At 38.7% G+C, this 18547-nt stretch overlaps 1 protein-coding gene across 19 annotated transcripts in view; it reads right to left on the minus strand.

The window, feature by feature from the left end:
- The window catches only part of DLGAP1 (DLG associated protein 1), a gene marked incomplete at both ends in the record, with an annotated part of 314492 nt that overhangs the window by 275906 nt on the left and 20039 nt on the right, over nt 1–18547 (minus strand). For 3 of the 19 annotated variants that reach the window (XM_080821302.1, XM_080821301.1, XM_080821304.1), the window contains one exon: nt 3662–3712. The exons of the other annotated variants lie outside the window; for them this stretch is intronic. In XM_080821302.1, the coding sequence (XP_080677428.1) occupies nt 3662–3712 (51 nt within the window). Of the gene's footprint in view, nt 1–3661; nt 3713–18547 lie in introns of those variants that run through there. 19 annotated transcript variants of the gene reach the window in all.

Consider the following 18547-nt stretch of genomic DNA (forward strand, 5'->3'; position numbering starts at 1 on the left):
TTTCTGCAACCTCATCGGAACAAAAGGTAATGAAGCTTGTTAAGGAGCCCAAGGATCTATTCCTGCGTTCAGATGGAATTGACTTTGCACTTGTTCATGGCCACGGCTGTGACTGCGACGCTGGATATCCACCTTCACAGAACTGATAGGCTAGTGGAGTAGGCAATCCTATATAAAACAGCAGAAGCATGATAGGGAAACAATGGGTGCTAAGAGAATTATTGGGAGAGGGGATGGGGCTCAAATTTGGCCAGTCAGGAAGGGCTTCCTGGAGGAGGTGTCATCTCAGACCAGATAAGAAAGTTGAAAAGGTGCTAATAGAGAAGAAAGAAGTTTGAGCTGGATGGATAGAAGAGACAAAAAAGGAAGCAGCTCATGCAAAGGCCCTGGGCAGGAGAACATAGCACCTATGAGAAAGTTAAAAGTAGATCAGTATGGCTGAAGTGCAGAGTCAACAGAGGGTGTATGAAGAAGCAAGGCTATGAAGGAAAAAGTTCCCCAATTCTGTACAACACTGTAAGTCCCGGTAAGGAGTTTGGACTTTAGCCCGCAGGTAAGGAGGAGCCATTGAAGGATCTATAAGCAGAAGATTTAGTGATTCACTTTGTATTTTAGAAAGATGGTTTGATCTAGAATATACAAATGAATGAATTAAGGGAAAACTACAGGCAGGGAGACCCCTTAGGAGATATTTGTAATCATCTAGGGAAGAAACCATTAGGCTTCACTAGGAGAGTGGCAGAGAGAATGGAGAGAAGTGAATAGAAATAAACTTTCTAGGACTTGGGGATTCATCCATCCATCCATCCATCCATCCATTCATTCATTCAACCAACTTTTGTGAGTCTACCTTGGAGATATGACGGTGAGGTAGGGAGACAAATCAAAGTGTTCCCCTGTGTTTCTGGGTTGAAAATAACGAGTGGTGCTTTTTACAGGGGTAGGAAACACAGAGTAAGGAGGCTTGTAGGAAAGACATTGAGCCCAGTTTTAGAGATGATGGGTTTGGAGTAATGCTTTTATTTTTATAACACAGCTATCCTGGGGTCCCCCAGGCAGTGAGCATAAATGAGGTAACGTTAACGATTAATAACCAAGTCTGTTGATATTTTAGTCCTCTCCCATCTTTGCTCCTCCTCCACTTAATCCTGATTGTCCCCAAGAATGGGTTTCATGTGTATTTGGGAACAAATCTGTTGGCTGCCTCCTGCTCAGCCTTCCTTGCCACAGTGCCAAGAACTTCTCATGATGGTGGGCCATCTGTGACAAGGCTGCTGCTCGGTTGCAAGCGTCCCCAGTAGATGGCTGCTCTGTGGTCTTTGCTGAGTGCATAGGTGTGTGTGTGTGCATGCGTGGGGAAGGTGGTGGTGCCGTTTTCACTAGATTTTCTCCCTAATAAATTCACAAGCACATAGAGTTAGCATGTGAGTCTGTAAATAACACATGCCTTGCAGTGGCATCGCTAAGAATGTCTGAAAGGACTACAACTTTGCATCTCATCTTGAAGCATCAGTGGGTTGACCATTGTAGAAAAAGAATCACGAAAAGGGTGCCGGTCAAGCAGCCTTGCGCCTTTTCATCACCGGGTTGGTTTTAGATAGCAATCGTGGATAAAAAGGTGTGCTGGTATAAAAGTTTTCTTAGTTTACGAATGACAGGGGATAGGAAAAAACAACTTGGTGGTTCCAAATGTTTGCTTTCTGGTTTGTTTCTTCCTGCTTTAAAAGAGACATGGTGCAATGCCTAGGTTCTGGGCCAGTGATACTGAGGAGAAGGGGAATGGGGAACATACCAGAATTAAGGAAGCAAAACAGTGCATGAAGCAGTCAAGAATGGCCTGTGTGAGGGGGAAAGGGGAAAAAGATGAAGAGAAAATGAACACCTTAAGAATCCCAAACAATCCACCGTATTTGAGCTTCCAACAGAGTTCTGCAGAGAATAACTATGAAATTGCACACGTATTTTAAAACTTTGAAGGGTAAAGAGTAACCTTTGTCTGTCTTCGTGTTCTTAAAAATGAACTGTGATAGACCAAAATGCCACATTCCTACTCCTCCTAGGTTTACCAAATTCGAGGCTTTTCCAAAAGAAATGCCTAAAATTTGTGGGTGAAACATGGGTGATCAGTAAGGGGAACTAAGTCATGAGTAGTAGCCAGAAAATCATGCTCAAACTTAGCATCCTGTTTATACTTCAAGGGAGAACAGACACTGGGCACATTCTAAAGGGAGGAAGGATGAAAGTTCTTCATTTTCTTTTCTTTTCTTCTTTTTTAAAAAAGATTTCATTTACTTATTTGAAAGAGAGAGAGATCACAAGTAGGCAGAGAAGCAGGCAGAGAGAGGGGGGTTGGGGGGGGGGAAGCAGGCCCCCTGACAGAGCCCAATGCGGGATTCAGTCCCAGGACCCTGAGATCATGACCTGAGCTGAAAGCAGAGCTTAACCCACTGAGCCACCCAGGTGCCCCCAAAACTCTTCATTTTCTATAAAAGTCTGATTGTGATGTTTAAAGATTTCCACGAAACAAAAATATCCGGTGCCCACAGCTCATTTCCCACGCGTAAAAACAGAACGGGAAGATTATACAGTAGGAATAATAAGAAACATTTCCTTTTCATTTCTCCAAAATTTCCCACATACTTGGCTGTTTTGCATAGAACTTCTGAAATCTCTTTTGAGGTCACCTACTTTGAGAGAATAGAGTCGTGGATTTTTCAGGTGACATGGCAGGGAGCCCAGGAAACATAAATCTTAATCGCATTTTTCATTTTTGTTATTCTTATAATAAAGAAAAGAGTGTTTCTTCCCCATCTTGCCCGAAGTTTTTGCTAGTTTGTGCTGTGAACTGAATGAAATAAAAATCCCTGTGTTAAACACTGAAAAACTGTATCACAAAAAGCTAAGCCAACCAATGATTGTTTTATTCCTTATTTTTGCTACATGGTAGCCAGGGTAGCAATGAAAGTCTCAGAGAGGTCTAATGGTTTGTAGTCCCCTGAACTTTAGTGGACAAACAAGTACATTTCCACATGACCAAAATCACTGAAGCCGTGGTAAATCAAGAAAGTAATAATAATGAAAATTCACATTACCAGTATACTGCTATTTTAAAAATACAATCTTACAAAATAAAACCCACCTAACCCGAAGCTGTGGAATAATTTTAGCAATTGAAAATTACTACCTTCTCAAGAATAACATGTACTTAGAAACAAAATGACTCAGAAACCAACATGATGTATGTATGCTGCTTTCTCTAGAGCACATTCAACATCAATTTACAATATATCATGCCAAATATATTCAATAAGCCGTGCTTAAATAATTTTGTCGGTCTTTGCTGCATCTAAATATTCTGCCATTTAAGTAAATTCCTTTTGCATTATAGATGATAAAAATATTATTACAAAGATGCCATTCTTACAAAAAGCTGGATTTCTCCCTTAGCCCCTCAGTACCACAAGCAGCCTAATTAAAAAAAAAAAAAAAGGTGCATTGGGGGTACTCTTTCTAAAACTGTTCTTCCCAAATTCACATACATCGTTAAACATGAAATTAACTCCAGCATGTTAAAAGAAAAATTACGGATTAGCACAGAAATCAAACACAAAGAGAGACTATTCATTTTCTTTTCCATAGCCCAGAATTGCCATTAGCTTACCTTATTAGCTGAAATGCCAAACAGAATGTCTTTATGGAAAATTAAGTTCATTATTCATCTCAGCTTTCATTTGGTATAGTGCAGCTGAGAGCATTTAGCTTCTCTCTATGATTTGCCGAAGCAAAGTGGGTGAGTAAGGCAGTAAACACAGAACTTGGGAGGTGGGGAGTGGTTGGCCATGGCTCACAACTCTAGACTTGCAACTTTACATTTTCATTCATAGGAAGATACTTAATGAAATCGGATCTTATAACTGCAGAAGAACACTGAAGGAAATAGTGCAGGTTTTTTTTTTTTTGTTTTAAAGCCCATGCAATTTTGCATCACTGTTGTAGTTAGAGTCTTGCGTGCTCACTGTCCCAGCAAAATTACATTGCTCTCTTTCATTATCTCAGTCGATTCTTAGGCTATTGATTGACTTTGTAGTACACACACTGGATAATGTATATTCTGTCAAGGGGAGATACACATGGGGGAGTGATCTCTGCAATTTTCTAAAAAAGAATACCTGGTTGTCTGACTAGAGATGGAAAGACAGATGCATTTTACAGTTTTGATGATAAGTGTGCAGCTACACATAAATTGGATACAACATTCTAGTAGCTAATGGAGAGAGAGACTTTAGGGTTCCCTTTAGGGTCCCAATAGGAAAATAACAATAGGCATCTGTCCTCTGGACATTAAATTCCTTTAAAAAATAAGTCATGTTCTGGGGCACCTGGGTGGCTCAGTGGATTAAATCCTCTGCCTTTGGCTCAGGTCATGATCCCAGGGTCTTGGGATTGAGCCCCTCATCGGGCTTTCTGCTCAGCAGGGGGCCTGCTCCCCACCCCACCCCCCGCCTGCCTCTCTGCCTAGTTGTGATCTCTGTCTGTCAGATAAATAAATAAAATCTAAAAAAAATTATTAAAAAATGTCATGTTCTTTAATAATCCATTTATTTTCTTTAAACGAAGTAAGCTTGTTTTAGAAACCTTTGGGCAAACACTTTTTCTTTCTTAAAAAATGACTTCCATAGAAAACATCCCAGAAAAATCTCATTTAGTTCAAGCATGATTCTCCTTCCCAGATGGGCGAGGGAAGTGTTGCAGTGTCCTCTCCCAGGTGTTTCACTTATGGAATTTGAGCAGGCAGCATTTATTGAAATCCACCTTTACCAAGTAAAATGTGCAGTCATAACAATGAGACAAGTCCAATATTACCAATAGACAAGGACCTTGTGACTGAGCAAAGATATTTTAGCTTAAGGTCTTTTAAACGTTTCTGGTTTTTGTCACATTGCAAGACCAGACCCTAAAACTCTCCTCTCCTCAATTAATAAGAACATGGCTTCCTCCAACAAAAAAGGATAAAGAAAAAGCAATATTAAGTGATTGATTTGCTTCAAAATGTTAAATAGAGCTACTACATGACTCAGCAATTCCACTCTTATTCATATATCCAGGAGAAATAAAAACATGTGTCCACAGAAAACCTTGTACACCATTATTCGCAATAGCCAAGAAGTGGAAACAACCCTACTTTCCATCAGCTGATGAATGGTTGTAAAAATACAGTTTATCCAGAGTGCCTGGGTGGCACAGTGGGTTAAGCATCTGACTCTTGGTTTTGGCTGAGGTCATGACCTCAGGGTTTTGGGACTGAGCCGTGCATTGTGTCTAGGTCTGTTCTCAGTGGGGAATCTGCTTGAGATTCTCTCTTTTCCTCTGCCCCTCCCCTCTGTGCTTGCACATACACTCTCTCTCTTTCTAAAATAAATAAGTCTTTAAAAAATATGGAATATCCATACAATGGAATATTATTTGGCATTAAAAATAAATTAAGTATTGATACCTGCTATAACATGGATGAATCTTGAAAACAGTATGCTCCTTGAAAAAGTCAGTCACCAAAGATCACATTTGTCTGATACCATTGATATGAAATGCCCAGAACAGGCAGAATCTATGGAGATAGCAAGGAGATTAGAGGTTACCCTGTGCACAGGGTAGCAGTGAGAATGCTAATGAATAAAAAGTTTCTTACTGGGGTGATGAAAATGTTCATGTTAGTTGTAGTGATGTTTGCACAATTCTGTGAATATACTGAAACCATTAAATTGTGTATTTTAGATAAGAGGATCTTATGGTTGGTAAATTATATCTCAATACACATATTAATAAAATTATTAACTTGTCATGGAAACACTGCCATATAGTGTTTGTAATGATAAAAATTAGTTATATAAAATAAATTCTGCAGAAGGTAGATAGGGAGAATCTTGGAGAGTGTGAGGATGATACCAAACATGGGAAACCCTTGGGGACCCATGAGCCACAGACACACCCAAAAGAACCATTTGTGCTGGTGTTTAGTCATAGCTGATGCGCAATAAAGAAAAAAAAAACAAAACCCAAATCAGACAGAGTGAGAACAGGAGGAAAATGTGAAGGGGAATGACAATCAAGGAAGAGAAGGAGAAAGAGAAGAAAGAAGAAAAAATAAGGGGCAGACTTGTTTTTGATTGATAGGGGCAGATGATTGAAGAGAGAAAGTAGGATCACAAATCTTAATTCTGTTGATATAATATCAAGTGATCTAGTTGAGAATAAAAATAAGAAAGCCTTTAAACAAATCAAGAGCTTGTACAAAGATGGTTTTAAAGCATTCATATTAAAGGATCTTGTTACAAACATGAGAGATGGGTTCACCATCAAGGACAAATACAGGCAAGTGATGAATGTCTATAAGAATTGCACCAAGAGGGCTAAAGCAAAAATAAAATGAAGTTTGTAAATTGAAAAAAAAAAAAAAAAGAAGAAGAAAGAAAAGGAAAAAAAAACATTAAAAGGAATAAAAAAATAAAAGCCAAGGACAGTTTAAAAAAGAGTCCTTTTAAAAAGATGTAAATTGGAACAAATAGAAGAACAAGGATAATCCCAAGGCTTGGTCCAGATGGTATAACGGTATAACAGATGATGATGAAGGAGGAGGAAGGGGAGGAGGGGCAGTGGGGGGGTGGGGGGGGAAGAGGACAAAACACTAAGCTCTGAAACTCTCTTATTTTCTGTGTCAAAGAAAATGATCTACAAGATGGAAAGTGTAGAAGAAGAAGCATGGTGAAGAGAGTTTGGATTCTAGAAGAATCTCTTGTATGCAGACAACTCATAAATTTATATTTTCATTCCAGATTGCCCATAGGAGCTTCAGGTACTTGACGACTTCCCTTAGATACCTCACAGCACTTCATCTAGAGCAGCACCCACCAAATCAAGTTCACTTTCTTTCTTCCTCCTCCCCTGCCCATTCCTGACTGTGGCTCTTCCAGAGCTCCCCACTTCAGTGAATGGAAGCCCCATCTTTCATGCAAGTCAGAAACATAGGTCTCATCCTGGACACTTCCCTCTCCCCCTACATCACCAAGTCCTGCAGATCTGGAATCTCTGGACACTATCCCACCTGCCTCAATATCACCATCACCACCCCAGTCCATCCACCATTGTCTTGCATCTGGAACCCTTTATTTACCTTTTGTTTCTTCTTCTGCTTTACTTGTCTTTTCACTCCATCGAAAGGGATATTTTCAGAAGGCAAAGTGGATATCAGTTTTCCCTACATCTACCCCCTACACACAAAAGCAAGGATATAAAGATTCAGATTTTAAACCTGACCCCCAAGGCCCGGAGTGATATAGTCCTGCCTCTCTTCCCAGACTCATCTTGCACCATCTTCGTGATGAAGCCACCCTAGATTTTTCTCTGACCCTTTGTTTTTTCTTGCCTTTGCATGATTCCCTTGGCTCATTGTCTCATTTACTCTAGCCCTTCCTTCAGACCTAATCTCAACCATTATTTCCTAGGAAATGCTTCCCTGAGCTTCTTAAGTCAATATGTTATTAGAGTATCATAATCTTCTTCATAGGTATTGAGCAAAGTGGTCACTCAGGATAGGTTTGTACTTGTGAGCAGTAGGCTCGGAAGGTGTGAGGGCCACTACACGCTTGGCACCTTTGAAGAGACCTGCCTGGGTTGAGTCTCTTAGTTAAATGAACTACGGAGAGACCTGCCTCTCCATTGGTCACTCTTCTAATAAGGCAAGTATGGAGAATGCATTGCATGGAGGAAAGGCAGGCAATAAACATTCTGGGCTCAGGGACCCAGCAGTCTGATCTTAGGTGCAAGACGTTTAAACAGTATTAGGAAATACCAGTTGCCCATTCCCTGGAATTCATAGTGGCCCTAGTCCTGGAGGGAGCTGAATTCAGCCAATCCCTCCCAGTAAAGAAAAGGACAGCCCTGATGGCAGACCAGGGAGAGCTCCCACCAGTTCAATCATAGCCCTTGCCATGTTAGTAAATTTCAATTTATTATTTTAGTAATATTTATGTCCCACTGACAGAAAATAAGGAGCATGAAAGGATGAATCATGTCTGTTTCTAATCATCATTGTATCCTTTGCAACTACACAGGGCCTGGCAATAGTAGGCACTTAATAAACTTTTTTTTTTTTTTTTTGGAATGAGTGAAGGAAAGAGCTCTGAAATTGGCAGGCTGTGGTGAGAGGGTAATGACAGTATAATTGCTACTAGCAAAATAATTTGAAGTATGTGCTCTGTGTTGGGAGTCAGGGCTATTCTTGTTTATAAAATCTGACCATTCTCTCTTTCCCTGGTCAAATGGCTGTCATGGCACTCCTATATGGTAGCTCCACTGTTAGTCCAACACATACATTTTGCTTAGAAAATTAGCATGTAGGATGTTAATTTAAAATATCATAAGATTTATTAGATTGATAAATTAAAAGATTAATAAATTAATTTTCTCAATAAAATCATTTACTTTTTTTTTTTAAAAAGAGGACACACCTATAAACACTAAGCTTAAGTTTTTGTGCCCACACAAATGTTTTTATGTACTCAAGGAACTTTTGGTAGGATTCCATAATCAAGGTGGCTAATCTTAAAGATTGTTAAAGGAAATGCAGTAGCAAAAGACAAAGACGGACGAGGCTTTTGAATCATCCAAAAGATAACAGCTTGATAGGCTTGAATTTATAATGAATTTATAATGCAGCATCATCCTAGAATAGGCTGTTAAATAGAAGGCCTCTGAGCACAAGGAAGAGCAGCATGGGATTTTGAAGAAGTAGGATGCTAAACTGACTGTGCTTTGTTTTTATTTATTTTTATTTTAAAAAATATTTTATTGATTTATTAGGGAGTGAGCAAGAGAGAGTGAGAGGGAGAGAGAGAGAACACAAGCTGGGGTGGGCAGAAGGAGAGGGAGAAGCGGACTCCCCACTGAGCAGGGAGCCAGTGTGGGGCTCAATTCTGGGACTCCAGAATCATGACCTAAGTGGAAGGCAGACACTTTAAGGGACTGAGCCACCCAGGAAACTTTGTTTTCATTTTTAGTTTAGAAAATCAACTTGGTTGATAAGTAAACACATGCTTTGAGCTTTCTTATGCAAAGGCATCTTTGCAGAAGGAGAATATTTCTTAGTATTAACAGGACTGGTTTTCGCAGAAACTGAATTTTCCCCCTTTTCCTCCTGGCATCAACAAAAAAATACAACAAAATGAAGACAAGCCCACAAATCACATTTTCAGCAAAACCAGCAGAAAATCCACGAACTCCAAAGTTAGAGTCCAGCAAAAAGCCAAGGAGGGAAGTTATAATAATGTGGTAGGTAAATAAGAGGTACAGAGGGGACCTACCTGTAGCAGAGCTCAGGAAGTTCTGTCAAACATACAGTCCCCCACAGTAAGGATCTCAGTCTGGAAGGGAAGAGCTGTGGAAAAGTCTGGGACTAATGTAGGTGGTAGAGAGTAAGTAGGCAAATCTTGTTAAGGGCCAGAACAATTCTTTCTAAAAATGACTGTATCATTTGTGTTCCCCATGTGACAGGCAGCCTGGGAGGTTATCCATGAAGTAATTGAGGGAGCAAAGAACTAGGTTTGGTCTGAGAGTCAGAGGATATGGGACTATGTAGATGCATCAGATTATAAAGAAACAATTTGTAACTGTAGCAACAGGAAAGGAAGCCCTTGATTCTTGGGAAACTACTGCCCACCATTCCCTCCACAGGAACCTTCTGATTCTCCAGAAAAATACAACTCACTCAATTAGGAGGAACATAAAAGGAATGCACATACAGGTATTTTAAAGAATATAAGAAAGGGTAGCTGCGGGTATCTTGTAAATAGTAAAAATGCACTGGGAAAATGTGTGCCATAAAGCTTAACCCAAATTCAAAACAATAATTAATGAAGTAGTTACAGCTATTAAAAAGATCACAAAGAAGAATGATAAGAACTCAGGAAAGAAGTGAGAACACAACAAAAGGTTGTTGGTAGACAGCTGGAGGATGTGAAATGGGAACTCGCAGAATTGAAGGAAAGGAAGGGAAGGGAAGGACATAAAAGGTGAAAATGAAAAAGAGCAAAGAAATGGTGCAGAGAGAAAAAGAGAAGGATTAGGGAGACAAGGAATTATATTCAACATATGCATAGCTGTGATTCTGAAGAAGAAAATCAAAGCAATAGTATAGAATAATTTCTTAAAATAATTCAATAAAGCTTTTCTGAAATTAAAAAAAAGGCCCACATCTATTTAATGAAAATTTACACATTTTATTAGTGAAAAGTCATTCAGAATGGTCAAACACAAAGACATAGCTTAGAAAAACTATTGGAAAGAACCCTTTGGCAAAAAGCTAAAATCAGGTTAAGGGAGAGAAAATGAGGTTGACATCAGATAACCACAGAAACGCCTAACCTCAGCACATACCAGAACAACATCTTTGAGATATCAAGCCCAGAGAGGAGGAGTCAAGGATTTTCTATCTAGTTAAGCTCTCCTTCAAGTATAAAGACTCAAATAAAAAAGATAGCTTTGAACACGTGAAAATTTGGGTTATATTGCTCAAAGGAACCTTTCTAGAGGAAAATAATAGAGGTCAAGCTGTATACAGACATGATGCAAACAGAAAAATGTCAGCAAAGAACCAGTAGCCAACACTCCCATGTTCATTGCAGCATTATCTACAATTGCCAACATATGGAAACAACTCAAATGTCCACTGATGGATGAATGGATAAAGAAGATGAGGTACATATACAATGGAATATTATTTGGCATAAAAATAAGTTGCCATTTTAAAAGGCATAAAAATCTTGCATTTGTGACAGTATTTTGAGGGCATTAGGCTAAGTGAAATAAGTCAGACAGAAAACGGCAAACACTGCATGATCTCATTTATATGTGGAATCTAAAAACCCCAAAGAACATAAGCAAGCTCATGGATACAGAGAACAGATTGGCAGTTGCCAGAGGTGGAGGATTGGGGGTGGATGCAACTGTTGAAGATCAAATGCACAAACTTCCAGTTATAAAATAAATAAGCCCTGGGGATGTAAGGTACAGCATGGTAACCATAATTAATAATACTGCATTGCACATTTGAAAGTTAAGAACTTTTAAAAAGTTGCTAAGAACTCTTGCTTATCACAAGAAAAAAATTTTTTTGTAATCACGTATGGTGATGAATGTTAATCAGACTTATTGGGGTGATCATTTCATAAAATATATAAATATAAAGTTGTTGGGGCACCTGGGTGGCTCAGTGGGTTAAAGCCTCTGCCTTCAGCTCAGGTCATGATCTCAGAGTCCTGGGATCGAGCCCCGCGCCTGGCCCTCTGCTTGGCGGGGAGCCTGCTTCTCCCTCTCTCTCTGCCTGCCTCTCTGCCTACTTGTGATCTCTGTCTGTCAAATAAATAAATAAAAATCTTTTAAAAAATATCAAATTGTTATGTCTTATACCTGAAACAAATGTAGTGTTATATGTCAATTATGTATAATCATATAATATTAACTGGCCAAAACATAGTTTAATACATTTTAGAAGAGGTTTATCATCTTCTTTATGGATTTAAAAGGGTTGACCCAACATTTCACAAAATTCCTGTGAGCTATGTATCTGTTAGATACACTTCAAGAGTTCTTTTCTATTTCTGGGGCACCTGGGTGGCTCAGTCGGTTAGGCAACTGCCTTCGGCTCAGGTCATGATCCTGGAGTCCCAGGATCAAGTCCCACATCAGGCCCTCTGCTCATCAGGGAGCCAGCTTCTCCCTCTACCCCTCACCCCTTTCATGCTCTCTCTCTCTCTCTCTCAAATAAATAAAATCTTAAAAAAAAAAAAAAGAGTTCTTTTCTATTTCTAATTTGTCATGAATTTTAATTAAATCATTAATAGCTGTTCAGTATTACAAAATATCTTTCTTGTGTATGTTAAGATAGTCATGGGTTTTCTCCTTTAGTTTTCTAATGCTGTGAATTATGTATCTTTAATAATGTTATGCCTTCCTTTCATTATGAAATAAATCCCATCTGGCCATGTTGTTTTAAATTATTTACAATTATTTAATTTTATTGATATACTTATTAAGGATTTTTGCATCAAGGGTGCCTAGGTGGCTCAATTGGTTAAGCAGATGTCTGACTCTTGGTTTTGGCTCAGGTCATGATCTCATGGGTCATGGGATCGAGCCCTGTAGTGGAGTCTGCTTGGAGATTCTCTCCCTCTCCTTCTGCCCCCAACCCCCACTCTCTCTCTGTCAAATGAATAAATGAATATTTAAAAAATTTTCTAGAAAAAAGAATTTTTGCATCAGATTTGTGAAAAAAATGCATCAAAATTTTCCTTTTTCAAACTGCCCTTGTCTAAGGTTATATAAATCCTAAGTGAATTTGGCATCTTTTTTGTTCAGATCTCTAGAAGAACTTTTGTATGACAGGGATTACATCTTCCTTGCAAATATCCTAGAACTCTTTGGGTCTAGTATTTTTTTCTGAGTAAGTTTTGTTTTATTTTATTTTATTATTTATTTATTTATTTATTTAATTATGTTCAGTTAGCCACTGTATAGTGTATCATTAGTTTTTGATGTAGTGTTCAATGATTCATTAGTTATATATAAAACCCAGTGCTCATCACAGCCTGTGCCTTCCTCAATACCCATCACCCTGTTACCTCTCCCCCCCACCCTCCTCCCCTCTGAAACCCTCAGATTGTTTCCCAGGGTCCATAGTCTCTCATGGTTCATCTCCCTCGCTGATTGATTGATTTCTCTCTCTCTCTCTCTCTCTCTCTCTTCCTTCCTTCCTTCCTTCCTCTCTTTCTCTCTTTCTTTGACAGAGATAGAGAGAGATCACAAGTAGGCAGAGAGGCAGGCAGAAAGAGAGGGGGAAGCAGGCTCACTGCTGAGCAGAGAGCCTGATGTGGGGCTCGATCCCAGGACTTGAGATCATGACCTGAGCTGCAGGCAGAGGCTTAACCCACTGAGCCACCCAGGCACCCCTCCCTCACTGATTTCTACCCCTTCAGACTTCCCTTCCTTCCCCTATGGTCCTTCATGCTATTGTATATGTTCTACATATGAGTGAAACTATGTAATAATTGTCTTTCTCTGCTTGACTTACTTCATTTAGCATAATCCCCTCCAGTTCCATCTACCTTGAAGCAAATGGTGGGTAAATTCTAAACTAATGTGTCAATTTCTTAAATTGTCATGGATATGGTTTCTTTCCTTCTTCCTTTCCTCCCTCCCTCCCTCTCTGTCTCTTTCTGTCTCTCCTTCCTTCCTAACTCCCTTCCTTCCTTCTTTCTTTTTTATACCAGGGAAAAGGATAGTCTCTTTAAGAAATGACATGGAGAAAACTGGACAGCCACAGGCAAAAGAATGACATTGAACCATTATCTTACAACATATACAAAAATCAATTCAAAATTGATTAAAGATTTCACATATCAATGTCTACTTAAATTTAATATCCTATCTTTTCATGCAAACCGTGAGGACCTCGAACAATGTAATTCCATTTATACCCCATCCTTTATGCTATTATCATATACTTTACCTCTAAATACATCATAAACCCCACAATAAAATGTTATAATTTTTACTTTAAACAATCATTTGCTTTTTGATGGAATTAAGAAATGCGCAGGGTAACTTTCATATTTATACACCTAATAGTTTGTTTCTATCACATTTTGAAGAATTTAATTTTCCAAGAAATTAATCACTTAAGTTTTTAATACATTGGTATGAAGTCTGTTTCTCTTCTATTCATATGATAGCTTTAATATCTACTGTGTATTTGTCCTTGTTCTTTTTTACATTCCTATTAGTGTTTGTGTGATGCTTTCTTTTTTTCTGCTTGGTGAGTTTATTCAGAGGTTGTTCAATATTATGGGTATTTTTAAAGAACAGCCACAGCACAAAAATATTCACAGTGGTTATCTCTGGGTGATTTCTATGATCTTCTTTATTTTCTTATGTAGTCTAAAAAAAAATGTCCCCCAAAATGTATACCAGCTGTATGAACCTGCCCTATAATACTTGATTTTTAAAAAAGATTTTATTTATTCATTTGAGAGACAGAGAGAGATTGAGCACAAGTGGGGGTGGGGAGGGGTAGAGGGAGAGGGAGAAGCAGACTCCCTGCTCAGCAGGAAGCCCAATGCAGGGCTTGGTCCCAGGACCCCAAGATCATGATCTGAGCTGAAGGCAGAGGCTTAATCAACTGAGCCATACAGGGACCCCAACACTTGATTTTTTTTCAAAGATTTTATTTATTTATTTGACAGACAGAGATCACAAGTAGGCAGAGAGGCAGGCAGAGAGAGAGGGAGAAGCAGGCTCCCTGCTGAGCAGAGAGCCCGATGTGGGGCTCGATCCCAGGACCCTGGGATCATGACCTGAGCCGAAGGCAGAGGCTTTAACCCACTGAGCCACCCAGGTGCCCCCCAATACTTGATTTTTAAAAAGAAATGAGCTCACAGGTACAATGAACAGATTAGTTTCATTTAATAAAATGAAAAACTTTTAAACATAATAAAGAAGTATAGACTGGATAGGAGATTCATAACTTGAATGACTTTCCCGATATGGTATATAAATAGTTTCATGAGAAACTGTATAATAGTCTGTAGTTGAATGCACAAGACTCTGTTTTTGGCCCTGTTCTGAACATTCTTTTAATTATCAACTTTGATGATGATATATTGGTGCTATTATGAGATTTACAGTATAATACATCTTGGGAAAATATTTAAAATATTGTATTTCAATTTCATATTCTCCAAGTTCGACAGCGAAAACATTCTTTTTGTTAGTCTAAATGGCACTTTTAGTTGGGTGAATTGGAAGCAAGCTGTCCCTTCCTCAAGATTCTACTGCCATTTGCTGGAAAATTATAGTAATAAATAACACTAAGATAGCTACTAATATAAATGGTGTTCCCTGGAGTTAGCTAGTGCACAACCTACACAACAGTAAGGGCTGGCCCTGAGCTAGAAACACACATTCATATCTACAAAGTGACATTTAATAAAGATGAATATGATATTTTACATTATGTCAAACCATTTACATTATGTCAAACCATTATGTCAAACCATTTAAGTGCACAGCTCAGGGTGGGAGAAACCTGTTAATGTGATTTCCCAAGAAAAAAATGGCATGCAGATTTTACCTGAGTGCAGCACTGGGTCTAGCATGACTGCCAGACAAGCTAGTGCACTGACAGAGGACACTGTTCATGTCCAGAGATTTTCAATGGACGTTGTGAAGTCCACCTGAAATATTGTTCACGCAATTATATCACAAGTTAAGAGGGATGTTGCTTTTCTTGGAACGAGATATGATTTGTCATTTGGGATGCTGGAAGTGCTTAGAGTCTAGTTCTGGAATGCTGAAGAATTGCTGAAGGAAGTAGGTCTTTGGAGGTTGGAACAATGAAGACTTAGGAGTGAAAAATAAATCATGAAGCATATGACAGACGGCCCTGTGAAAGAGTAATTGATTTACTTCACATGGTACTTACATCCAGGTTAAAGGGAGGTGGATTTGTATTACAATAGAGAAGAATCTTCTAAAAAGGTGTCAAGAATGGAAACTGGTACTGGGTAAAAATTCAGTCTTCTAGAGGTCAGTTGGTAATATGTGCAAAAATCCTTCACATTTTGCACACCCATTGGCTGGGCTGATCTAATTCTAGGAATTTCTACTGAATAAATAATTTGATACTTCTTGAGGCATTTGCCACAGTACAAGGTTTGATAGGTTACTAGAAAAAGAAGAGGAAAGGCAAAGAGAGAGAGAGATCGAATGGGGGCAAAGAGGATAAATGCCATGAAACAGAAACTACTATTCTAAAGATGGGGGTGGGAAGGACAGTGAGGTATTATTAGAAAATTGCCAGTCAAAATAAGGTTGAATGCAGGCCACTGAGGCAATGGCCCAATTTTTTTGTTAATTAGATGAGAGAATTGTGATTGCTAAAATAAAACTCAGATTGAGGCTCTCTAGTGAAGTGAGGTCAACAAAAATAGCTAATAGGTGGGAAATTACTTTAGTCATTTGAAAGTGAAGAAACCTATTACAAATGGGTGTTAAACTGTAACGAGAAAGAAAATGGATTCGTGCACAGATTATTATATGTTATGCTGCTACATCGAGAGGGTTTCAGCATGTAGTTGCTACGGAGATGCTGGTTTTAGAAGTGTGCACTTGAGGTTAGACAGTAGCCCAGACATTTGTGATTATCTCCATCTGAAAATGACAGAGCAAAAATGTCTCTGCAGAATAATTATTCCAAATTAGAATATTTAAATTATTTTGAGATACTAAGATTTACTTGTACTTTTTTTTTAATTGAATAGTGCATAACATTTGGAAATACCAGAAAGAAGGTTTCTTCTACATTTTATTAAAAGAGATATTTGTGGCATTATTCATAGTGGTGAAAAATTTAAAAAATTCAAATGTTAAATAATTGAGAAATGAATATTCTGACCATGGTGTATCATCACACTTCAATAACTATGCCTCTTTTCTTTAAAATTATAGGCATTAAAATAAATAAGTATTTATTAAAATGATAAGCACATGCATACATACAAATGAGTACAGAATGACTTTTACTCTATCACTTTAGGAAAACTATTGGCACATCAGGTAGTTACTTCCTAATTGCCAGATTCATCAATAGACTTTTTATTCCTTGTCCAACTTGACCACCCTTTGGTAGTTGACCTTCCTGAACTTTCCCTTTCTTGAAATCCTCTTCCTCGTTCACTTCATGCTGTTTTGTTTTCCTTCCTATCTTTCTAGCTCTTCATTACAGCTTCTCTTTGCTTCCTGTCCGTGCGTTAACATCTGCGTAGCCCAGGAAACTGGCCTGTACTGCCTCATCTTCTAACTTACACACGCCCCAGTGTGATATCATTCACTCTCAATCTTGACTCTATCTGCCACATGATAACTCCGATAAACGTTTCTCCAGTGCTGACATCATCCTGAACTTGGGAATCATAGATTCAATTGCCTCCACTCTATCTTCCTCACCTGAGGAGTTTTGACCGATCTGACACCTTTGAGGTCAAGTAGAAAGATTATCTTGAATTCCTTCTGTCTTTATTTCTTCTCCCCTAGTCTGCATCACAGTCACCTCTTGTCTGGATTATTGTAAGAACCTTCCAAGTTATATTTGAGTGAATAAAAGCTTGCCTGTGGGACATCTTCAGCTGAATATTCTAAGGGCACATCAGATTCAAAATGTCTAGAACTAAATCATCTTCCCCATCCAAATTTATTTTTCCTCCCGTATTATCTCTTTCAACTGGATGTGTTGACATGTCCCCAGTTTTTCAAACCATAGATTGATATCACTTTTACTCTTTCTTTCCCGACACCCCAGTCATTCAATGTCCAAGTCTAGGTAATTCTACATATTTTAAAAACGTTTTCTCCTTTTTAAAAATTCTTATATCAGCATCCCTCCCCCTTCCACTATAGTAAGAGCTTCTTGAGGACAAGAGTCATACCTTTTCAACTTTGTATTCCTGGTCCTTCACAGAGTGCCTAAGTTAGAGTTAGTGCTCACAAGTGTATGAATTAAAAATTTGTATTATGTACCCCAAAAGGCTACAATATGTATAACACATTGATTGTAAATGTGTAAGATGTACTTGTTTACATTTACGGATATTGGAAGGGGATTTCAAGTATATAAAGAATTGGCATTTTACTGTAAAGTGAAGTGAATAATAAACATTTTATTTTATTTTTGAAGATTTTATTTGTTTATTTGACAGAGAGAGAGAGAGAGAGAGATCACAAGTAGGAAGAGAGGCAGGCAGAGAGAGAGGAGGAAGCAGGCTTCCCACTGAGCAGAGAGCCCGATGCGGGGCTTGATCCCAGGACCCTGGGACCATGACCTGAGCTGAAGGCAGAGGCTTTAACCCGCTGAGCCACCCAGGCACCCCGAATAATAAACATTTTAAATGAAAAGAGAGCAGCAAATATGGAATTCATAGGCAAAGGGGAAGCTAAACCCAACAGTTAAAAATCGTTTCAATAGTTTAAAATAGACTAACATTGTTTTATAGTCCAATAGTCTAATAGTTTAAAAGAATCTAACAGATATAAAAAATGGAAAATTCCATCTCCACATAAAAGAAGTGTTCAGGGAGTGCTGCATACATACAGTGGTCTTATTTAGCTGCTATGCCCTGCATGGGTGATTTCGTGTACTTTTCACACAAAGTTTACAAAATGGTTAGGTTTAAGAAGTATATCATGTATCAGGTGGTAGATGGTGTGGCAGGCAGAAAAGGGGCCACCTGCAGATGCTCACATCTTAACCCATGGAACTTGTGAAGACGTGACCTTCCACAGCACAAGGGACTTTGCAGATGTGATCAAGGTAGTGATCTTGAGATGGGGAGATTATCCTTGGTTAACTGGGTGGTCCCAGCATCATTATAAGGATCTTCATAAAGGAAAGAGGGAAGCAAGGAGAATCAGAGAAGGAGCCCTGAGCCCTGAGCACAGACACAGT

Source organism: Martes martes (genome assembly GCF_963455335.1).
Source record: "Martes martes genome assembly, chromosome: 13".
NCBI lineage: Eukaryota > Metazoa > Chordata > Mammalia > Carnivora > Mustelidae > Martes > Martes martes.